The following is a 19,808-nucleotide window of genomic DNA, read 5'->3' on the forward strand; positions in this document are numbered from 1 at the left end:
TGATCTACTCAGTCGGGGTCCGAGAGTAACCGTATAGAGGGGTGTAACGCTGGTGTTGCACTTAGCGGAGGTTGCCTGTCCTGACCTGCACCTGTTCTGTTGACACCTGATTAGTCGGGACCCTTTTTTCTTGTCCTAGCTCGTGGCCAGGGTTGGTCCTCACACCATTCTAGGTAAATATAATCTGTGTGCTAAGTCCTTGTACCGTTTTCCCTTTTTCACCCGTCCCAGGTACCAATGTCTAAAGGTATTTTCTTAATGTCCTGCAAGATTTATGCTTTAATAGTTATTTTCATTACTTGCAAAATCCCTAATCTCATTGTTATGGCACCTAACTCACAAAATATTGCATAGATAAAGTGTTTAAAACGTACACGAGTCTTGTTATTTTCGTAAAGGTAAATATTATTCTCTACCTATTATTCTAACTCCTTTGATCCCATAGATTTAGGATTTAGAGCACAAGTGACAAGGATTTGGTAAGTCATGTTGTACAGGTCTAAGTTCTAAAGGTGAATACAATTCTGATAGGCAGGAAGAAAAGTTGGATTACTGGTTCAAAGTGTGAATGTTTATGGGCCCAGGTGAGTATGGTGAACTGTGCTGGTAATCCCGCGCCCTCAAGAGTCAGTTCTGTAAAAAAAAAAAAGCAAATCTCTGTAATATGCCCTTTGTGTAACGTTACCGGTGCTCATGTAATGCGCTCCAATACCTTCGGGTTGAGTTCGCGCTATAAAAATCTGGATTAAAATATATATAAATGTATCACCAATATCACCAGATACGTGTTGCTTCAAAAATAACGTTATCAGTCCGAGCCGCTAGTGTTGCTTCAAAAATAACGTTATCAGTCCGAGCCGCTACTACAACTTATTTTAGTGAGAAATGCGCATATATAAAAATAACGATTGCACAGATGGTTACCAGGACGGCCGGAATACCGCGGTTTAACTATTCCTGGAGAGCGTGAAGTATAGTATTTCTCTAGTTTCTACTATGACAAAGGAGGACACCGTCGATTTGACAGGTCATGTGGTAATGAGCCGTCATGCGGGCCCTCCCTCCTCGACTGATCTGCAGGGAAGTGCTCTGTCTGGGCGGTCTCTTTCGCTTCTGTGTCACAGAGATTCTGTTTTCCTCGGAACTGAGAGACGCAGCACACTACTGGTTCCTAGGGTAGCCGGCCGGATAACTCAGGTTGTGGCGCTGCCGCACAGGATTGTGGGAGCGCTCGAAACCAGTCCTCCCCTCCCTCCCTCCTTCCCCGGCCAAGATGTCTGACATGGAGGATGATTTCATGTGCGATGATGAGGAGGACTATGACCTGGTAGGTGTAGGGGAAAGGGGCTAAGCGGGGAGTTCCTTTGGTGACCGGTACAACCGGCTGTGGAGACCCCGGGGGGGAGAGAGTCAAGCTTACAGGCCATAGACACAGGCCTGCCGAGCCTTGGAGAGAACATGTCCGGTGACAGCAGGCCGGGTCTATAGAACTTTAGCGGAGATAGAGGCGACTTCGGTGCTTCAAGTTCTCAGACAGAAAGCGCTCATGTCTTGGTGCGAAGCGCCGAGTGTCCGACGGAAGAAGGCCGACCCATTGACTCTCTCAAGAGCTACTTGGCCTGTGTGTGCCTCCCAGATCAGTGCTTGGATCCGGACAAGAACAAGTGAGTGTCCGTGGCAGGCCTCTGAGTTATTGACTATCCCATTCGGAAGGGCGAAGGGGATGAGGTGGACACTATATACACTGTCATATGGCTTCCCAGCTCTGGGCATGAGACTCTTCACTGTCTATTCGCATCGGGCTGTGCCGTGGAGCCTCCGCTGGAAGGCAAGAGCCTATGTGCTTAGACCACCAACAGTGTGTTGCGATCAGACGTGAAACATTTTAGAAACTAAGGTTGAGAGAGAACCCCTGTAGTTCCCCCTATAAGCAGATCATGATACATAATTGGCATACAAGTGCCCAACATAGGCGTGATTCTCCGTGTTTTACCAGGTAGGTAAACGCGTCTGTCGCAGGGAAAGGGCTGGCTTTATTCGCGATGCCAGGGTAGTAAAGGCTGACTCTTGCCCAGCAAGGCTGTTGCCCCCAACGCTGTTGTCCCCAACGCTTAGTACTCCGCGAGCATGGGGTATATTTCCCTATTCACATTTCACAGGAAAGAGGACTGATAATTGCCTGACTTCGACTAAGCAAAGTTCTGCACTTCTTTGAAAAATAAGGCTTGAGTGGCACTCGTTTTGCCCATAAGGGGTCCCTGTAAGTGTAGTGTGAATGTCACTAGAGAAAAGCTGGTACTGCACTTAAGTATTGTAGCAGGTTCCAGGCTCTCTGCATGTCACCACGACGCTCTCTGCATGTCACCACGACGCTCTCTGCATGTCACCACGACGTTCTGGACACTATTCTCTCTGCCAGTAACAATACACCATTGAACTGAAAATTAATGTTGGCAGAACATAAATCTTTATAAAATCCCAATTTTTTACCTCCTAAATGATTGGCGATATGAGCAAATGTTATCAACGTAGCTCATTTCCAGAAGCTTATCACCTTGTCATCTGCTCGGAGATTGGATTGATATATATTAACAGGAGCTCTAGATTTTGTAATATTCTTCTCTGGATCCGTGCAAATTATACAGTGATCATTGCTAGTGACAGCCCTTTACTCTTAAGTAGTGCCACAGCCATATACCTGTCGTTTGTATGTTGAGAGGTAAACACATCACACGTGCGACGGCCAATGATAGAAGGCTACTGGGAGCCCCTATCAAGTCATTCTTAAAGCAACCTCAGAAGACAATCCGTTAGGGTCACAGAGAAATTTACCTCGATTCTAGAATGCCAATTAGATTGGATGAGGAAGACTCACCCACTAGTTGTGCCATGCTTCATTTTAGGGGACCTCTTCCCACCCTGGTAAGATGATACTATCAGGGCGGACCCAACCTCCTTAAGAGGTTGGGTCCGCCCTGATAGTAATAAAACTAACTGGACAAGAAGGGACTCAGATAATTTAAAAATACCTGTAGGTAAACTCAGGGTAATACCTTTATTCACGGGTAGCTAAGGCACTGCTAAAACCAACAACAGGGGAAGTTACACAGATACAGTGACTCGTACATCCCAATGGGAAACATCATTAACAACGAAGGCATTACTACGCGTAACGTTTACTACGGGGCACTTACCACGTAAAAGTCTTTTCCACGCGTATGCCACCACGATCGTCTTTACCACGCAATAATCATTCCGGTCGGGGAAAAAAAAAAGCGTAGGATTAAAAAAGGGGGGTTGGGGGGGTCTCCCCCCTAGCGTCGTTAGAGAGGAAGCTAGAATAAACTTCCGCTTCCTCTTTACGACGTACGAGCGACGTGGTAAAGGTGATGCGGGGAAAACGAATTCCGTTGTAACGCATGCGTGGAAAAGGCATGCGTTGCAAAGGAATACGTAGTAACGACATACAACCCATCCCAATGAGCCAGCATGTTTTTGCCCACATACATGCCAGTACTGGTCAGGGGCATTTGTGAGGGCCAAAGGGGATCCCTATCTCTATTCCTTACGCCTGTTGTTGGTTTTAACTGTACCTTAGGTACCCGCGAATAAAGGTATTACCCTGGGTTTACCTAAAGGCATTTTTAGATTGGCTAGATCCCTTCTTGTCCAGTTAGTTTTATTAAGAACTCTCTCTTAACCGCGTGCACCACCTTTGTAGTGCTGGTCACGTCCATTGGCTGTCGCGGCTCCGCCCGCTCAATAGAACGTCCCGCACTAGCGCGTAACGTTTGGCGCAGTTAAGGGGTTAATGAGTTTGACTCCACCCTGATAGTATAATCTTACCAGGGTGGGAGGAGGTCGACGAAAATGATGCATGGCACAACTAATGGGCGAGTACTCCTCATCCTAAGAGATAGTCTTGTGAGGTTGCTTTAGAAATTATTTGAAAGCGGCTCCGAGTAGTCTGCAATCATTGGCCATCGCACTTGACATGTTTTCATCTTGATTATCGTGGAGGGTGTTCAGTGACTTACTACCCAGTCTTTCTTTGTTTTACGTGTATGTTAAGACCAACACTTGGGTAAGATTTTTCAACAGTCCGTCACAATGGCTTTAAATTACTGGTCCATAAGGTTGGATTAATCACAATGGTTTGAGATAACTGTTACATAAGAATGACTTAACGTAACATTGAATTAGTGCATTCCACAGCTACAGTTTTCTCTAATGTTTAAGGTTAGTTTGTTCCGTGATTGCGTTGCCCATCTATTTGGAGAAATCTGTCAACGTTCTGTAATATTTTACGTTTTCGAGACGGTAATCCAACGATCTACTGGTTCCGGTGGCTTAGTGGACTAAGGCATCCACTGTAGGGGCCTGTGTTTGACATCATGATCACATGTTAAAATCTAGGTGGGTTCACTCAACCTTTCATCCTTCTGAGTTTGATAAAATGAGTACCATTGAGTTGGGTAACAATTTTTTTCAGCGCCAAGATGCCCTTCTGGGTGATGTGCGCTTTACAAATACACGTTATGTTTAAAGTTTCTGGATTATGTATGATGTGTCGGTTGTGTCTTGATATAATGCAGTGTCTCTTAATTTTGCCCGTATTCATTGCATTTCCCCTCATTAACTGATGTTCATATCGTTTAAGTCCTGTTTATTTAGGAGCAAACTTTATTTTTGAAGAATGAGGGTGGATGGATACTTAAAGAATTGCGAAGTTCTGCTTAGGTATTTGTTTAAACTTTACTAGAATATACCCATTGTTTTAAAAAAAAAATGCGACAGAAATTACAAATGAAGTTAAATCGTGAGCAATGTGCATCGCCAATTCAAACCATCTGTTGCAGACAGTTGTGTTCTGTTATGTTCAATTGTGTATCTTTTTAACCTAAGCTCATAATTGCCTACATTCTTCCTCTTTAGACGTACACCACTAGTACATTCAGCTTGTTTGGTTTATTTTATCTGTGAGCTAGATACTGGTATTGTGTTGTTTCACAGCAATACAAGCAGCAACAGTTGTGTTTCCATAAATACAGTGATTTGAGTAACAGACTATTACAACCTTGTGTATTTATTTACCTCGCACAAAGAAAACTCCATATCTTATCTATCCATCCAAAAAGAACCATATGCCACTAAATTATCTAGTAGAGTGCACAAAAAGGTTAAAGACCTTGCTGGACACATTACATAAAAGCCCATTTGATTTCAATGTGATAATATTTGTTTACAACATAATTCTACATTATGAAGCATAATGCTCTGTCTTCAAAGAGTCACTAAAACACCTTCTTGAATATTATGTTAAGATACGGTACCATGTTCTCTTCAGCAATGTGAAATAAGCTCTCGGACCTCTCCCTAACTTCAGGGATAGCGGGAAGCCCAGATACCAGCTGGGACTAGGGCAACCTCCTCAAACTCACTGGATGTTCAATTCCCTGAAGGATCGTAGGTCTGATAATATTATTCTTTCCCATGGGATCCCTAACCCAACCCCATCTTATGATGTATGTATTCAGGGTGGGCTGCTTTCCCACAGCTGAGAGGCTCGAACAGGTCCCACGACTAGCAGACTGCCTATGTCACAGATTTTTTGCTTACTTTGTGGTAAGTTTTGATTGTGTCACTATATTTGAGCTTGCAGTGATGTGTTATGGTGAATTACATCATTTGCACCACCATGAGCGCATCAACAATCAATGTCCTACTTCAGCGAAGCAGAGTACTTCATCTTTGTTTTTCCTCTTTCTCCTTTTGAACGACCTATTCATTGTTTCATGTAGCATTTAAATGAGCCATTAATTCCGATGTGGAGTTTCATAGTTCTATGCGGGGAGTATGGCTTAATTGGAAGTTATTGCATTGTAAAGGCACGTGAGGATTTGTTTCACACTTTACTAACCCAATTTGCATGCATTAGATTTGCGTAATGGCGTGAAGCATGCATTCCAAACAAGAGTAATTGAAAAATGCCAAAACTTTTTATTTTCCAACTGGTTCGAACTTTAGTTATGGCCTACATGGAATAACATTATCAAATCTGTATTCTGCTTGTGCGTGCATGCTACGAAAGCTTGTTTACTTTTTAGGTTTCTGGTTTGCATCCAATTGTCATTTGATGAGAAACAGTTGCTGGGTAATCCTTGTCATGTGTGGGAAAGATCATGTGCCCCAATATATCTATTATCTCAATATAGGTTAGGCAGGCAGTTCAAGTGTTGGTGGGAGTCGCTGAGAAACCTCATATATTTATTGAACACCATAAGTAGGATAATGGTGATAGTTGTGGGACAGCTCGTTTTAATTCTCGGCAGTCCAGAATAAAAGTCCTGTCTAAACTTGGTCTACTTGACTATAGGATCTAAGAAAGTAATTTAGAATGATCCATCACTGATTAGACAAACCAAAAAGCCCAATTTATAGCAAATACTGTGACATATATTTTAAATACCATCTAGAATTGCAAAAGACTGCACGAAAACAAATTTGCTTTTTCTCCGACACTGATTTCTAGATTATCAACGTAAGCAAATAGTGAAGGCCTGTTTACTGTTCCCCAAGTTGCAATATGTTCAACATATAAACCTTAGAATTCAGGCTTCTTAGACCCACACATACCCAGTCCTTTAAAGATGGACTAATTTCAGCAGCTCTCAACCATGACATTTTCCTGTCCCCACTAAAGAAAACCACACTAAGTTTGGCCATTGCCTTGCCTTTTGGCTACAGATATGTCACTGTCCTCCTTACTGCTTCTAAGATACTTGAGAAAACAATTGCCTCCAAAACACATGTTAATCATGACAATTAAAGCCTTATCAACCACTATAGTCTTATCCACACAGGCACGGTAACCAAAAAAAGTCCTCCTCATAATTTAAGGAGATGTCCTTAAAATAGCTGATTAAGATGAAACCTGTTGATAGTTCCATAACTATAAACCAAAAGACCAATTTGTTGATCTAATGACTCTGTTGAGTCCCTCCTTTGGGGAAGCTTGTGTCTTGGAATCATTCTACTTCTTGTTCTCAAAGACTCAAAATAACCTCCTGGAAGAATCATCCTGGTTTTCCATGCTCTTACATTTTAATTCCTTCTGAAACTCATGAGCGACTATAACCTAAAATTGCATCTATGCTGATCGCTTTCTCCCATTACAATGACCTCCATCTAGATTCTGTTTATTCAGAGGGAGATTTCCTCCATCCAGTGGAGGATGTGTTCCATGCACAGGGCGGTGTTAGTATTAGTATTCGGTTTGTTGTCCATCTGGAAACTAATTTGTCTGTTCTACGTAATTTAGTATGTTATTTTAGGTGCCTGCTACGCCAACTGGAAGTGCTGTTTATAGTGGATTCTGGCGCCTGCTTTGGCACCACTCTCAGGTGATGGTGCCTTATTAGGTAATGAGAACTAAAAGGTTGCCGAACTTTGAAAGCCTAGTATCACGCATTTCAAGCTTTTAGGGTTGTATCTGTTATTTTGATTACCAAATTCATGCCAGTGCCCTTTAAGAGGTGGAAAGGAGATTATGTTTCCTATCAAGAAACCATTTAATAAGAAGCTGACAATAAGCTGTGCTCTAAAGTGCACTTTGAGTAATGCTGAGCTCTAAACGTGCACAGATCTGACAACTGTGAAGTCTTATCTTAGATTGGTTGTGTTTACGATTATGGAAACATGGTTGAAATATGTCTCTGGTCCCACTCCTCTAGCAATGGTTGTCTCGGAAGGCTACTGTATTTCAAGGGCAGATGGGGAAAATGAGTGGGGGTGTTTCTAACACATGAATCGAAAAAGACAGATCGTGTGTGTAGCATTCCTATTTATAAGTTTTTATTAGAATTTAGCCATAGGATTTTCATTAAGGCATTCAGTTAGTATCTTTGTGGTTGTATTGGTGCCACTCACATAAAAGACACAGACCTTTGGCACCAACCTGCTTGCCTCTATGCTGCCACTTATTGCTAAGCTCCAAAATTGTGGTGTTTGTGGACTTTCAGTATGGATTGCGGAATACGATGCAGTGGCGGGTAGTCTATGGGACACTTTGCTGGAATGGACTCGTAGCCAATTATTTACAGCCACTCTGGAGGAATGTCAGTTTTGAGAAAGGATATTATTTTCTAATACTGATATGGAGGAGTGCCATTGTCAGTAGATTGGTCGGATTATGCAGCAATTAATTTCAAGGTAATCTGCCCAAAAGACTCGGTGAGCCTCAGAACATACCAGATGGAAGCTTACATGGACTGTGACCTGTTAATACTGCTTAAACTAATGTATTGTGTGTTGTGGGGACGAAAATGCGCAATGAAGAACATATAAAGACATTTCGAATAAAGTAAATCTAAATAAATTGTTCTCAACTGACTTAAAACTTATAAAATATAGTTTTCTAAAATTGTAAAAAGCTAGGGTTTTTGCTCTTAAAAAAACAGGAAATATAAATGCCCTCATTCAGAAAAATTGACGACTGTGAGTATTTTGTCAAAGCAATTATTTAAACCTACTTCTTGATTGGCTCCCACCCGACATTCAGAATTACTTCTCAGATAAATTGAAACATGCAGGTCCCCGAAATGTCACTACTGTTAGTAGATTACCTGGGCAGGGCTGAGGCTTTGAAAGCTGTTTCTTCATTTCAACTTTTGGTTTCACTAAGCAAAGTTGATGACAAGTAATCTAAATCTGAACAAGTGCCTGTGAACCCATGTCCTTTCAGTGTAACTGAAGAATGGTGCTAACATCTGGCACCTGCCCACACAGATTGTTATTAATAGCTCATTTGGCACCGTAGGGATTCTGACATTTCTGAAACAAGCATTGATCACTACGCTTATCAAAATATGCCCCAGGCTGTTAAAAATGACTGGAAAAAACCAAAAACTGTCCGACTGCTCCTTCAAGCATTTCTGGATATTAACAGTATCTGGTAGAATAGCAGTCATGGGAGTGTTAAACAAGCACAAAGTTGTTCAAACACAAGCGTCTGTACAGTTGCTCTTGCTTTTTAACGTTTATATCCACCGTCCTCGTTAGCTGTTAGTCTTTTAGTTGTCTGCTGATGTTCAGATACAGGACTTTGAATTTTAGGGGATGTTTTGCAAGGGATTTAGTCTAGGCTGTCTATTTGGCTCAACATGACAAACAAAATGCAATTTATCGTTCCAGATGAAGGCGCTATACCAAACATAATATCCTTGTATCTTCTTGTCCCTACACCATAACATCAGGTTGGGAAACATGGTCATCAGCATCAAAAGTAAACTTCAGGTTTTAAGGATATTTTCATTTCGAAATAACAACTTGTAGCCAGGCAGATGTGGTTATTGCATCATCAAGTTACTAAAACTGTTCAGAAGAATTTCCCTTTTAAGGATAGAGCAAAGATAAACATGGCTATTAAAAGTTCTAAAACAGATCCTTGCAATCCCTCTTAAAAACAAAAAAAGAATGTGCCAATGTCAATGTGCAGTGGTGTTACTTGATCTAATCCTGACTACGTTGGATCTTAGTTCGTCAACTAGGTCTAATGCAGCTGTTATTTTTCAATGTTTACCTCCTACATCACGTAGTTTTCAGTTCAGTGTTGTCAGCTTGACATGTTTCGGTACACCAGGCTAGCCATATCTACATAGAGGACATACACCATTGAAATATGTGTTGGTGCAGGGAAATAGTCAAGGGCATGTAAACTCTACCTAGAACAATGGATAAAAGGTTTAATGAAACACAACATAGCGAACCCAAAGACTCCAACCGGCACGTGAAAACAGTTGAAATTGAAATTGTACCTGGACCAGTTTGTTCTGAGTTTATACTTATGCATTGCTAGTTGGGATGGTGAAGACCCTTTATTTCAGTACTTCCAAAGGGAGAATGAGACGTGACAAGTAAACAAATGGTATAACTTCACTTGAAAGGTTGTTTTCAAAGCCTAAGCATGAACAAAACATTCACAGATGCAATACGCTTGACCTTTTATGTAATATTTCATTGTCTTGTCAGTAGTTGTGTAGTAATAGTGAATAAGGTATTGTACACCCTGAACCCAAGAGTATGCATTTTGGTACCTACTGGGTAAGAAGGCATGCAAGTTTTAAAATCCACTTCTAGCCCCAGCGACACTAGACTCTTGTTCTCATCAGTAAATGCCTACATTTCAGGGCACTAAGGAATGCCCCTTTGCATTGCAGCCCAGGATCAGCACCCTTAAAAAGCCTGGCTAATAGAAGTGAAAGGGAAAAGTGATAGTAGCTAGAAAGTTCAATGTTGGTGTATTCTCTTTTACAATGCATTTCAACAGTACTTGGCAAGTGCTTGGGTCTCTTGTTCACCAGGCTAGGCTACAAACTTTTTCATGAAATGCCTACAGTACCTGACATTAATGGAACTGCATTTCATAGAGCTAAACCCTACAACTGCACAAATGGAACCAGCCATGTTACTTTCCAGTGTATGGTACGCTAGCTATCTGCATTTTTACTGCTCATGAACAGATGACCAGCTCTTATTTGTATGCTTTCACTACCATTGCTCTGTGTAATAATAAAAATGATAAAAGAAGCACAAAATACTTGTACGTTAGGAAAAAGGGGTGACAGTTCCAACTTGCAGAGATTTTTTTTAGTAGCTCCAAGAATCAATGTCCTAACCTGTCTTTCTTACCTTTCTTTGCCTGTGTTCTACCACAGGCAAATCCGAAACCGGTCCCAGGATGCTTGTTTCCGGTCCAGGGAAGACATGGCTTGGCAGTTCGGGCTGGACTGTTCCCATGAGGCACAGGGTCAGACTGATTTGCATATGGCCATGTCTGAACTGGGGTGGCGGAGTGAGCTAAAGAATGGTGATGGATTAAACCCAGATCAGTTGACTGGGGGTGAGTGTTTGATTTGCTCAAACGCTCCGTCCATCATCCCCTTTTGTATCGCTTTGTTCGCCCTAAGTTGGCAGGGTATGCTCAGACGTGAGTCCCTTGCTCACTCTGCCACTGGATTCAAGATAGCCTGGCTGATGAGGATTATGAATCCGAAACCGGTCCCAGGATGCTTGTTTCTGGTCCAGGGAAGACATGGCTTGGCAGTTCGGTCTGGACTGTTCCCATGAGGCACAGGGTCAGACTGATTTGCATATGGCCATATCTGAACTGGGGTGGCGGAGTGAGCTAAAGAATGGTGATGGATTAAACCCAGATCAGTTGACTGGGGGTAAGTGTTTGATTTGCTCAAACGCTCCGTCCATCATCCCCTTTTGTATCGCTGTGTTCTACCACCATCAATCTAATATTACAAGATAAAGTCTGCAGTCACTTCAATCAATCAACTGAGCAAGCAAAGTCACCAGCTGTGGATTGTGCTCCTCCAGCCCTCAGAATTGAATCCAATTATTTTTTCTTTGAATAAAGAAAGTTCACATTCTTCCTCTTTGAATGAGCTCATGTTCAGATGCAGTCTCTCTTGCGACATTCTGCCAAAAGGGATGTCTTGCCACATTCGGGTAAACTAACCCTTTTGATCTTTCTCTTCACTGCATTCACCGGCCTCCCTGCTTCTCCTAATGATGTTACTTTTTAGGTCTGGCCTGGGCAGCGCATTCGCGGCTCTGTGAGGCATGCTGTATTCAGGTATGGACTTGAAGCTCCGCACACACTCCACCCATATTTTTCATTAGCTTGCGTCATTGTCCTTTGGAAACTGTGGCTTTTCATTGGTCAAAAGGCTTAGTAGTCCCTCCTTAGTACCGCCTTGTCTCATCTTGTAACCTCCATAAGGACTGACCCTTTTACGTTTGCTGGTACTCGGTAGGCTTTAATTGCAGCCTCCGAGCACTATTTCGTTAAATTGTTTTCACCTGCCTGCTGTTGCAGGCAAGACACGCTCTCTCCTAACCTTTATTAATTCTTTTAATAGCATGGCCACGCATTTGCTTTATTTGCACCACAGAACGCGGCCGCATGTTTTATTTACTATGTATTTACTTTTTTTGTTGTTGTTTACAAGCGCCCCATGCCATGCTTTCATGTTTATAGCGGCCCATGCCCCCTTCTTTAGATGAGCTGTGTCTAAATAGAGGTCCACGGGCGCTATTAAAGTGAAACTGCGGCATGGGATGCTTTTTACAAAACAAAACAGCATCTGTTTGTCAAGTTAAAAAAAGCTTTTTTTCATAAAAGCGCCCCATACCGCGGTTTCACTTTAATAGAGGCAGCAGACCTTTCTTTAGACACGGCTCGTCAAAAGAAGGGTGTATGGCCTCTATTAAAGTGAAAGCGCGGCATGTGGCGCTTGTAAAAAACAAAATATTTGCAATATAATAGGTCTCAAGTTTGCGAGAATTTAAGCTATTGTCATTTACAAAGCAATAGCTCAACTTCTCATAAAAGCAAGACCTATTGCATTGCAAATGCTTGTCATCACTTGGTTGTCAAGAATATAGAGATGGCCAGGTCAGGACCATATCTTTATGAAGCAAATGTGCTGTTAATTGGTCATTATTGAATGTTTGTTAAATGTACAGTGTGCTGATACCTCTGGGTTTGTTGCTGCACTAATAATAAAACGTAAATAAAAGGAAAAATAAATATTTATTTGACCGCTAGTGCAATGCATTGCAAGTTGTTCAGTCTTGGAAATAAGAAACATGGTCTCTGGTTAATGATCTTATTGATCGATCGATCAGTAGCGCCCGCCCCTGCCTTGAGACCCTCGCGGGTATGTAGTGCACTTTACAAATGATTGATTGATTGTAAAGCAACTTCATCATTCCTAGATCCACGTTCCTATATGTAACTGCAGTTCAGCAGAAGAGGTCCAAAACATTGGACCGTATTCTTCCCTGCTGCATTAAACACAAACTGTACTGCACAGAAATTATTTTGATCTTTCAAACACAAAACAGTTGGTATGAAATGAACCCATGCACCATCCTATAAAACTTTCAATGACTGTTCAGCATTCTAATAATAATGCTTGTAAATATTTTTAAATGTTTAACTCCTGTTCCACATGTGAGGAAGATCGTAGAGTCGAAGAAGGAAGTATTTTTCACTGTTTATTTTGGGTACTATATGCAACAGGCATATACAACCTCGACTTTTCACCAGGATGGTGTTGCTCACTGTGGATGGCTACATGGGTGCTACCTTGAGCTGCTCACCATAGCACGTTTACATTTTCTTTTGCAAATTGTAATCTATTATCGGCTATAAATGCAGCCTTTATAGCTGCCTTTTTCTTATTTGATCCACCACCTCATGATTGTAAAAGCTGTGCATATATGCTAATGGATTTTGTGCTCCACCTGAAATTAATAAGGCACATCCATGGTCGAGTGTGGCTCTTGTGATTGTCCTCTGGCAGAAAAATCACTTTTGGCCACCCCATCCGGACTCTGGACTTTGCGTGCACCTTCCGACCCAGGTATTTAAATCTTGTTTATCCTTCATTACTACAAGGGGTGCCAAAATGAGCAAGCACAAGACTGCCATTGATCAGCGGGCCCCGGGAGTTGTGGGGACACTTGACGCTTTTCTTTTAAGGGCGGAATCAGCTCTCGTACATGAGATCGAGTTGACAGAAAGTCGGCTTTCGCTAGGACCTCAGGTAATTCAGAAATCGTCCAGTCATTGGACATCCCACACAAAATAGTTTACAAGATCCTGCAATTCAAGCCAGACAATTACAACATTCAGGCTCAGATGTTGACAGTTGTACATCCCTTGAGGTAGCAAATAGAATAAATATAACCACTAGGGGGCAGAAGTCCAAAGCAAGGAGTGATAGTAATAGTGAGCCACCTTCTAAGAAAAGAAAGGGTCTGGGGCCTCAGAAACAAAAAACAAAGGTAACAAGAAGTGAATCTATAACAGATGAGAGAATCCGTGAACAGGGGGTCTGCTCAACTGAACACAAATCAGCCCGGCATATTACCCCTAAAATCAACGGAGAAGGACTTCTGGAAGCGGCTTGAGACCATAGTGTCGGTTTTAATTGATCGACTGTCACAGAAATTATTACAAATTGAGGAGAGACTCACTAAATTGTAGGGGCTGGTTACAAATCCTGGTAGAGAACCTAATCTTTTATCAGACAGGGTGCTGGGAAATGCGGTAAGTACACCTGTAACTAAACCTGAGAGTGGACCAGTACCCCACGCAGTCACTCACGGCAGTACTGCAGAAGTGTCAGCCCTAGCTCGACCCCTCCAACAAGTTGTAGCATCTTTATCCTCAGAAAATACAGAGCACTTATGTGACTCGACTGGCCCGGGCACTACATGTGCACAGGTTGCTAACACCTATAATAATAATAATAATAATAATAATAATAATAATATCCACATTTGTAAAGCGCACAATCACCCGTTAGGGTCTCTAGGCGCTGGGGGCCGTCGGGAAGATTAAGCAAGCTATTGCTCAGAGTCACATGGTGCTGGGCTAATCTCACACAGAAGGATACCTAAACTGGGAGAAGCAAGGTGCGACACGAACACTGAGAACTCTCAAAGGTCTAACCTAATACGCTCTACAAATTCAAATCAGACCCTTCATCTCCCGTCGGAAGCAACACCCTTTATGATTGTGTTGGCTAATGTTCCTACTTTACCTTTTCATGACCCTTAATATTGGTAAACACTGAGCAATAAGTCACTTCACCTACTGAGTGTCAGATCAGGTTTAATCAATATTCTCTTTACAGAGTTTAAAGAGTTTAAAATGGTTAGAAGAATAGAAGAATAGGATGGGTGGGCAAAACAAACAAGCTTCTAGCAGGTGACTTTGTGGTTTTAACCTTCAGGTCCCCGAACTTGGTACAGTCCATCCTTGACAGGGCGGGCAACCAGTCCATTATGGCCCAGGAAATTAATATCTTACCACTTGGGTATTTTTATCAACCACCAAAGGTTTTTTGGAATAAACCAGTGGAGGTGGGCCAACGAGGTAACCTGCAGCATAAATATGGAGTCCCTTAGTAATAGTTTTGATACATTCAACACCCTAGACGATATAAATTGAACACCTCATCCTAATGATACTTACCCTACCCATAATCATGACCCCAGTAACTATAGTACTGATAAACGACACGAAAATAAAACCATTGTTGATTATACGCAAAACCAAATGAATAGCTACCCCTTATCATCGTTTATTGCTGAGAGGAGAGAAGAGTCGCTGGGTGTCAGTAACAAAAACGTGTCCTTTGAACTCATTACACCCACAAGTTCAAAACCGAGATCAATATATAACCCTGAAACTTATCAAAACAATCTTGCAGTATCAAAACCCTCAGGTAACATAAACAGCATTAACTGTAACCTAGTTTTCTGGAACATTTTATGTATACGTTCTAAAATGACCAACCCTATATGGTGTGATTTCATGTTAAATTTTGATATAATGTGTATTTAGAAAACTTGGGTAAAGGATATAACCCACATTAATGGATTTAAAACCTTCCATACCCCAGCTGTCTTGACTTGGGGTTTGCAAACGAGGTATGTGTTACGCCCGTTCCGAAGAGCTACACTTTTAATGGTAGAGGATTGTTTACCACTATAGACTAGATATTCGTGTCAAATAGTCACGCAAGTTGATTTCACTCTTTTACCATACATAATAACTCATTGAGTGACCACTTTCCGCTGAGCGTTTCTATCATACTGTCAAAAAGGTTATTTGGAAGATGGAATAAAACAGTCCAGGCCTCACAAAAACTAACAATTAATTGGACAAATGGTTACTCTCTGCGCTGGTCGAACCCTTAGACATTACAATACAAGTGATAACTATATGCAAACCAGCCTTTGTTGTATGTCTGAGTGAGATAGCTTCCCCATATCATGTTTTATCCTAATTTCAAGAAATCTCGGGAGCCATGAAGGAGGCCCTGGTTGTTACAGAGTCACAATAAATGGAAACGACAAGGGTGGTTCGACTCAGTGCACACAAGCATATGCCAACCTAAAGCTTGAATTACATAAGACCCCAAGAAACCCAAGCAATATCAGAGAGGCTAGAGGGGCTTATAGGCGTGCACTAAAAGAACGAAAAGCATCCCTGAAAAACGAAGCATGGCCATACCTGCATGAGGCCTCATTATCAAAAGATAGTTCAGCTTTCTGGAAAGCAGGAAAGGAAAATGCTACTTACCTGTATTCATCCGTTCTTGGCATGTAGAGCTGCAGAGTCTCACACTGAGCATTAGATCGCCACCTGGTGTTGGGCTCAGATGATTGCATGTTGTTGTCGTCTTGGAAGAAGTCTTTGTAGTCACAAGATAGGTGACTCCTCTCTTGGACGATAGTGCGCATGGGTATCAACTCCATCTTTAGATTGTTTTTCGCCATGTTGCGAAATGATGGAGTTAGTAGAAGTAAAAAAGGATGTCCATGCGTGTATATCTAAGTAAGATAGAACTGGAACAGATACAGGTCCCAGGGAGGCGGGTGGGCGTGTGAGACTCTGCAGCGCTACATGCCAAGAACAGATGCATACTGGTAAGTAGCATTTTCCGTTCGAGGCATATGAGCTGCAGATCTCACACTGACCACCGATTATACAGCATTGCCTCCATTAGCGGTGGTCACCTGTATCTGTTGCAGTAGTTTGAAAGAGTTTTGAGGACAGCTTGGTCTACTGCAGCTTGCTGCTTGGCTTGCACATCAACACAATAGTGTTTAGTGAAGGTATATGTTGTAGACCATGTTGTTGCCTTGCAGATGTCTTCTAGGGGAATGTTCCCTAAGAAAGCCATAGAGGCTCCTAGTTTGCGTGTGGAGTGCGCTCTAGGAGGAATTGTTAATGTACGTTTTGCTTTTTGATAGCATATTTGTATGCATTTTACAATCCACCTTGCAATCCCAGCTGTAGAGATGGGGTTGCCTTTATGTGGTGGTGAAAAAAGCTACTAACAATTGTTTTGTCTTGCGAAAGGATTTAGTCCTGTCAATGTAATAGAGAAGGGCTCTTTTAACGTCTAGGGTGTGTAGAGCTCTTTCTGCTACTGAGTCAGGGTTTTGAAAAAACACTGGCAACTCTACTGACTGGTTTAGATGAAATGGAGTAATGACTTTAGGAAGGAATTTGGGATTTGTTCTTAGGACCACTTTGTTACGGTGTAATTGTAAAAATGGTTCTTCTATAGTGAAAGCTTGAATCTCACTCGCTCTCGTAAGAGAGGTAATGGCAATAAGGAAAGCTGTTTTCCATGTGAGGAATTACAGTTCACATTTGTGTAAAGGTTCAAAAGGAGGTCCCATGAGCCTTGTAAGAACAATGTTTAGGTTCCACACTGGTGAGGGTGGTAACCTAGGAGAAATTATTCTTTTTAATCCTTCCATAAATGCTTTAATTGCAGGTACTCTAAATAATGAGAGATGTCTATTTTGTAGGTACGCAGCAATGGCTGCAATGTGTAGCCGTATAGATGGATATGCTAGCTTACATCTTTGTAAGTGTAATAAGTAGCAGATTATATTCTGGATGGAAGCATCCAGGGGATCAATTTCATTATTGGTGCAGTAAATGGCAATTTTTTTCCATTTTGCTGCATAGCAAGCTCTACTAGTCGGTCTTCTGGCTTCTTTAATGATATTCATACAGTCTTGTGGCAGCTTAAGGTAACCAAACTCTAAGACTTCAGGAGCCAGATCGCCAGATTCAGTTGACTTGGATGTGGATGTCTGATGTCTCCATGGTTCGGCGTTAGCATGGATGGTGTTAGACACAGTCTTTGGTGTTGAACTAGAAAGAGTTCTTGCAGCGTTGTGAATCACGGTTGGCGTGCCCAAGTTGGAGCTACTAAGATCATTTTGAGAGACTGCTGTCTTAACTTGCGCACTACTTGTGGTATTAGTGGGAGTGGCGGAGAAGCGTACGCAAATCTGCCTGACCAGTTCATCCATATCGCATTGCCCTTGGACAGCGGGTGTGGAAACCTGGCAGCGAAGGTTGGGCATTTCGCGTTTTCGTGTTTGGCGAACCGATCTATGTCTGGGTGACCCCACTTGTGAAAGAATGGTAGAAGAACTTGGGGATGTAGTTCCCATTCAAGAATCTGTTGTGTCTGCTGACTTAACAGTTCTGCAATCTGATTGTGAACCCCTGGAAGGTGTTCTGCTAGCGTATATATGTTTTGTGGAATGGCCCATCTCCACATGTTCTGTGCTAGCTGGGAGAGTTGCAGAGAATGTGTGTCTCCTTGTTTTTGAATGTAGCACATGGCTGTCATGTTGTCCATTCGGTTCAAGACAGCTTTGTTCTGTACATGTACCTGAAAGGACTTTCGTGCTAGGAATATTGCTAGCAGCTCTAGGTGATTGATGTGGAGCACTTTTGTTGAGTGGTCCATCTTCCCTGAGTTGTATGGTGTAGGAGATGGGCTCCCCATCCTGTCAAGGATGCGTCTGTTGTAAGTACTCTCTGTGGTACAGGGTCGAGGAACTGCCGCTCTCTGGACAAGTTTTTGGTGTTCCACCACTGCAGAGAGCGATGTGTGCGGCTGTCCACCAACACCAGATCTGTAAGTTGTCCTTGAGCTTGGATCTATTGATGTGCTAGACATTCCTGCAATGGGCGCATTTGCAGTCTTGCATATGGTACAATAAAAATGCAAGATGCCATCATGCCTATTAGTTGTATGAACACTCTGGCTGGGAGAGAGTGTTTGTCTTGAAACCTTGTGATTAAGGCTTGAATGCTCTGTATCCTGGCTGGACTGGGATAAGCTAGAGCTGTAGACGTGTCTATTGTAGCCCCTAGGTATTGATGTACATGAGAGGGCTGGAGATGCGACTTGGTGTAGTTGGTTGTAAACACCAAGTTGTGCAATGTTTGAATTGTCTGAGACGTGTGTTGGACACACTGGTTGAATGACTTGGCTTTTATGAGCCAATCGTCAAGGTATGGGAAGACATGAATGTGTTGCCTCCTGAGATGTGCTGCTACTACTGCTCGCCACTTTGTAAACACTCTTGATGTAGTTGTGACTCCGAATTTAAGGACTTTGAACTGATAGTGTTGTCCTTCTAGTACAAACCTTAGATACTTCCTGTGAGAAGGGTGTTTGGGAATGTGGAAGTAGGCGTCCTTGAGATCTAGTGTAGTAAGGGAATCGCCTTGTTGCTACAATGGGGGCACTTGTTGTAAAGTGATCATATGAAAATGATCTGAGTGTATATACAGATTGAGGGGCATGAGGTCTAGAATTGGTCTTAGTGTCCCGTCCTTATTGGGTATTAGGAAGTACAGCGAGTAAACCCCTGTTCCTTGATGTTGGAATGGGACTATTTCGAATGCGTCCTTTTGAAGCAATGATAGAACCTCTTGTTTGAGCAGCGTAAGATGTTCTGTAGACATTGGACGCTGTCTGGGTGGTATATGTGGAGGGGTAGCTGTCAGTTCTAGGCAGTAGCCATACTGGTTAATCTGGCTTACCCACTTATCTGTGGTGATGGAATTCCAGACAGGTAGGAACTGTGTTAGTCTCCCCCCTACAGGAGTAGAATGCTGTTGTGGGAGCGGAAGGTAGTCACTGTTTTGTGGTGGGAGAGGTTCGATTGTTGTTATTGCCTTGACCTCTGACCTTGTTATTGCCTCTGTAGCCTCCTTTAAATATCTCCTATTGGAGGATGTTTGTGTATTGCTTTTAAAGGAAGCTGAATTGTCTGTTCCAACTTGTTCGGAGCCTCCTCTACAGAAGGAGCAACGAAAAGGAGCCTCTTTGTGGTGACTGCAAAGCTCCCATTTATTTGGCAATATCAATGTCCTTTTTAATTTTTTCAAGTGC

The 19,808-nt window shown here is 42.3% G+C and overlaps 1 protein-coding gene across 2 annotated transcripts in view; it reads left to right on the forward strand.

Moving 5' to 3' along the window:
* The first annotated feature begins 1,096 nt into the window (after positions 1–1,096).
* Positions 1,097–19,808, forward strand: part of COPS2 (COP9 signalosome subunit 2) — a 441,002-nt gene continuing 422,290 nt past the window's right edge. For both annotated transcript variants that reach the window (XM_078684793.1, XM_078684794.1), the window contains exon 1: positions 1,097–1,327. In XM_078684793.1, the coding sequence (XP_078540919.1) occupies positions 1,274–1,327 (54 nt within the window). In that variant the 5' untranslated portion in view covers positions 1,097–1,273. The remainder of the gene's footprint in view (positions 1,328–19,808) is intronic.

Source organism: Lissotriton helveticus, chromosome 3_2 (genome assembly GCF_964261635.1).
Source record: "Lissotriton helveticus chromosome 3_2, aLisHel1.1, whole genome shotgun sequence".
Classification (NCBI taxonomy): Eukaryota; Metazoa; Chordata; class Amphibia; order Caudata; family Salamandridae; genus Lissotriton; species Lissotriton helveticus.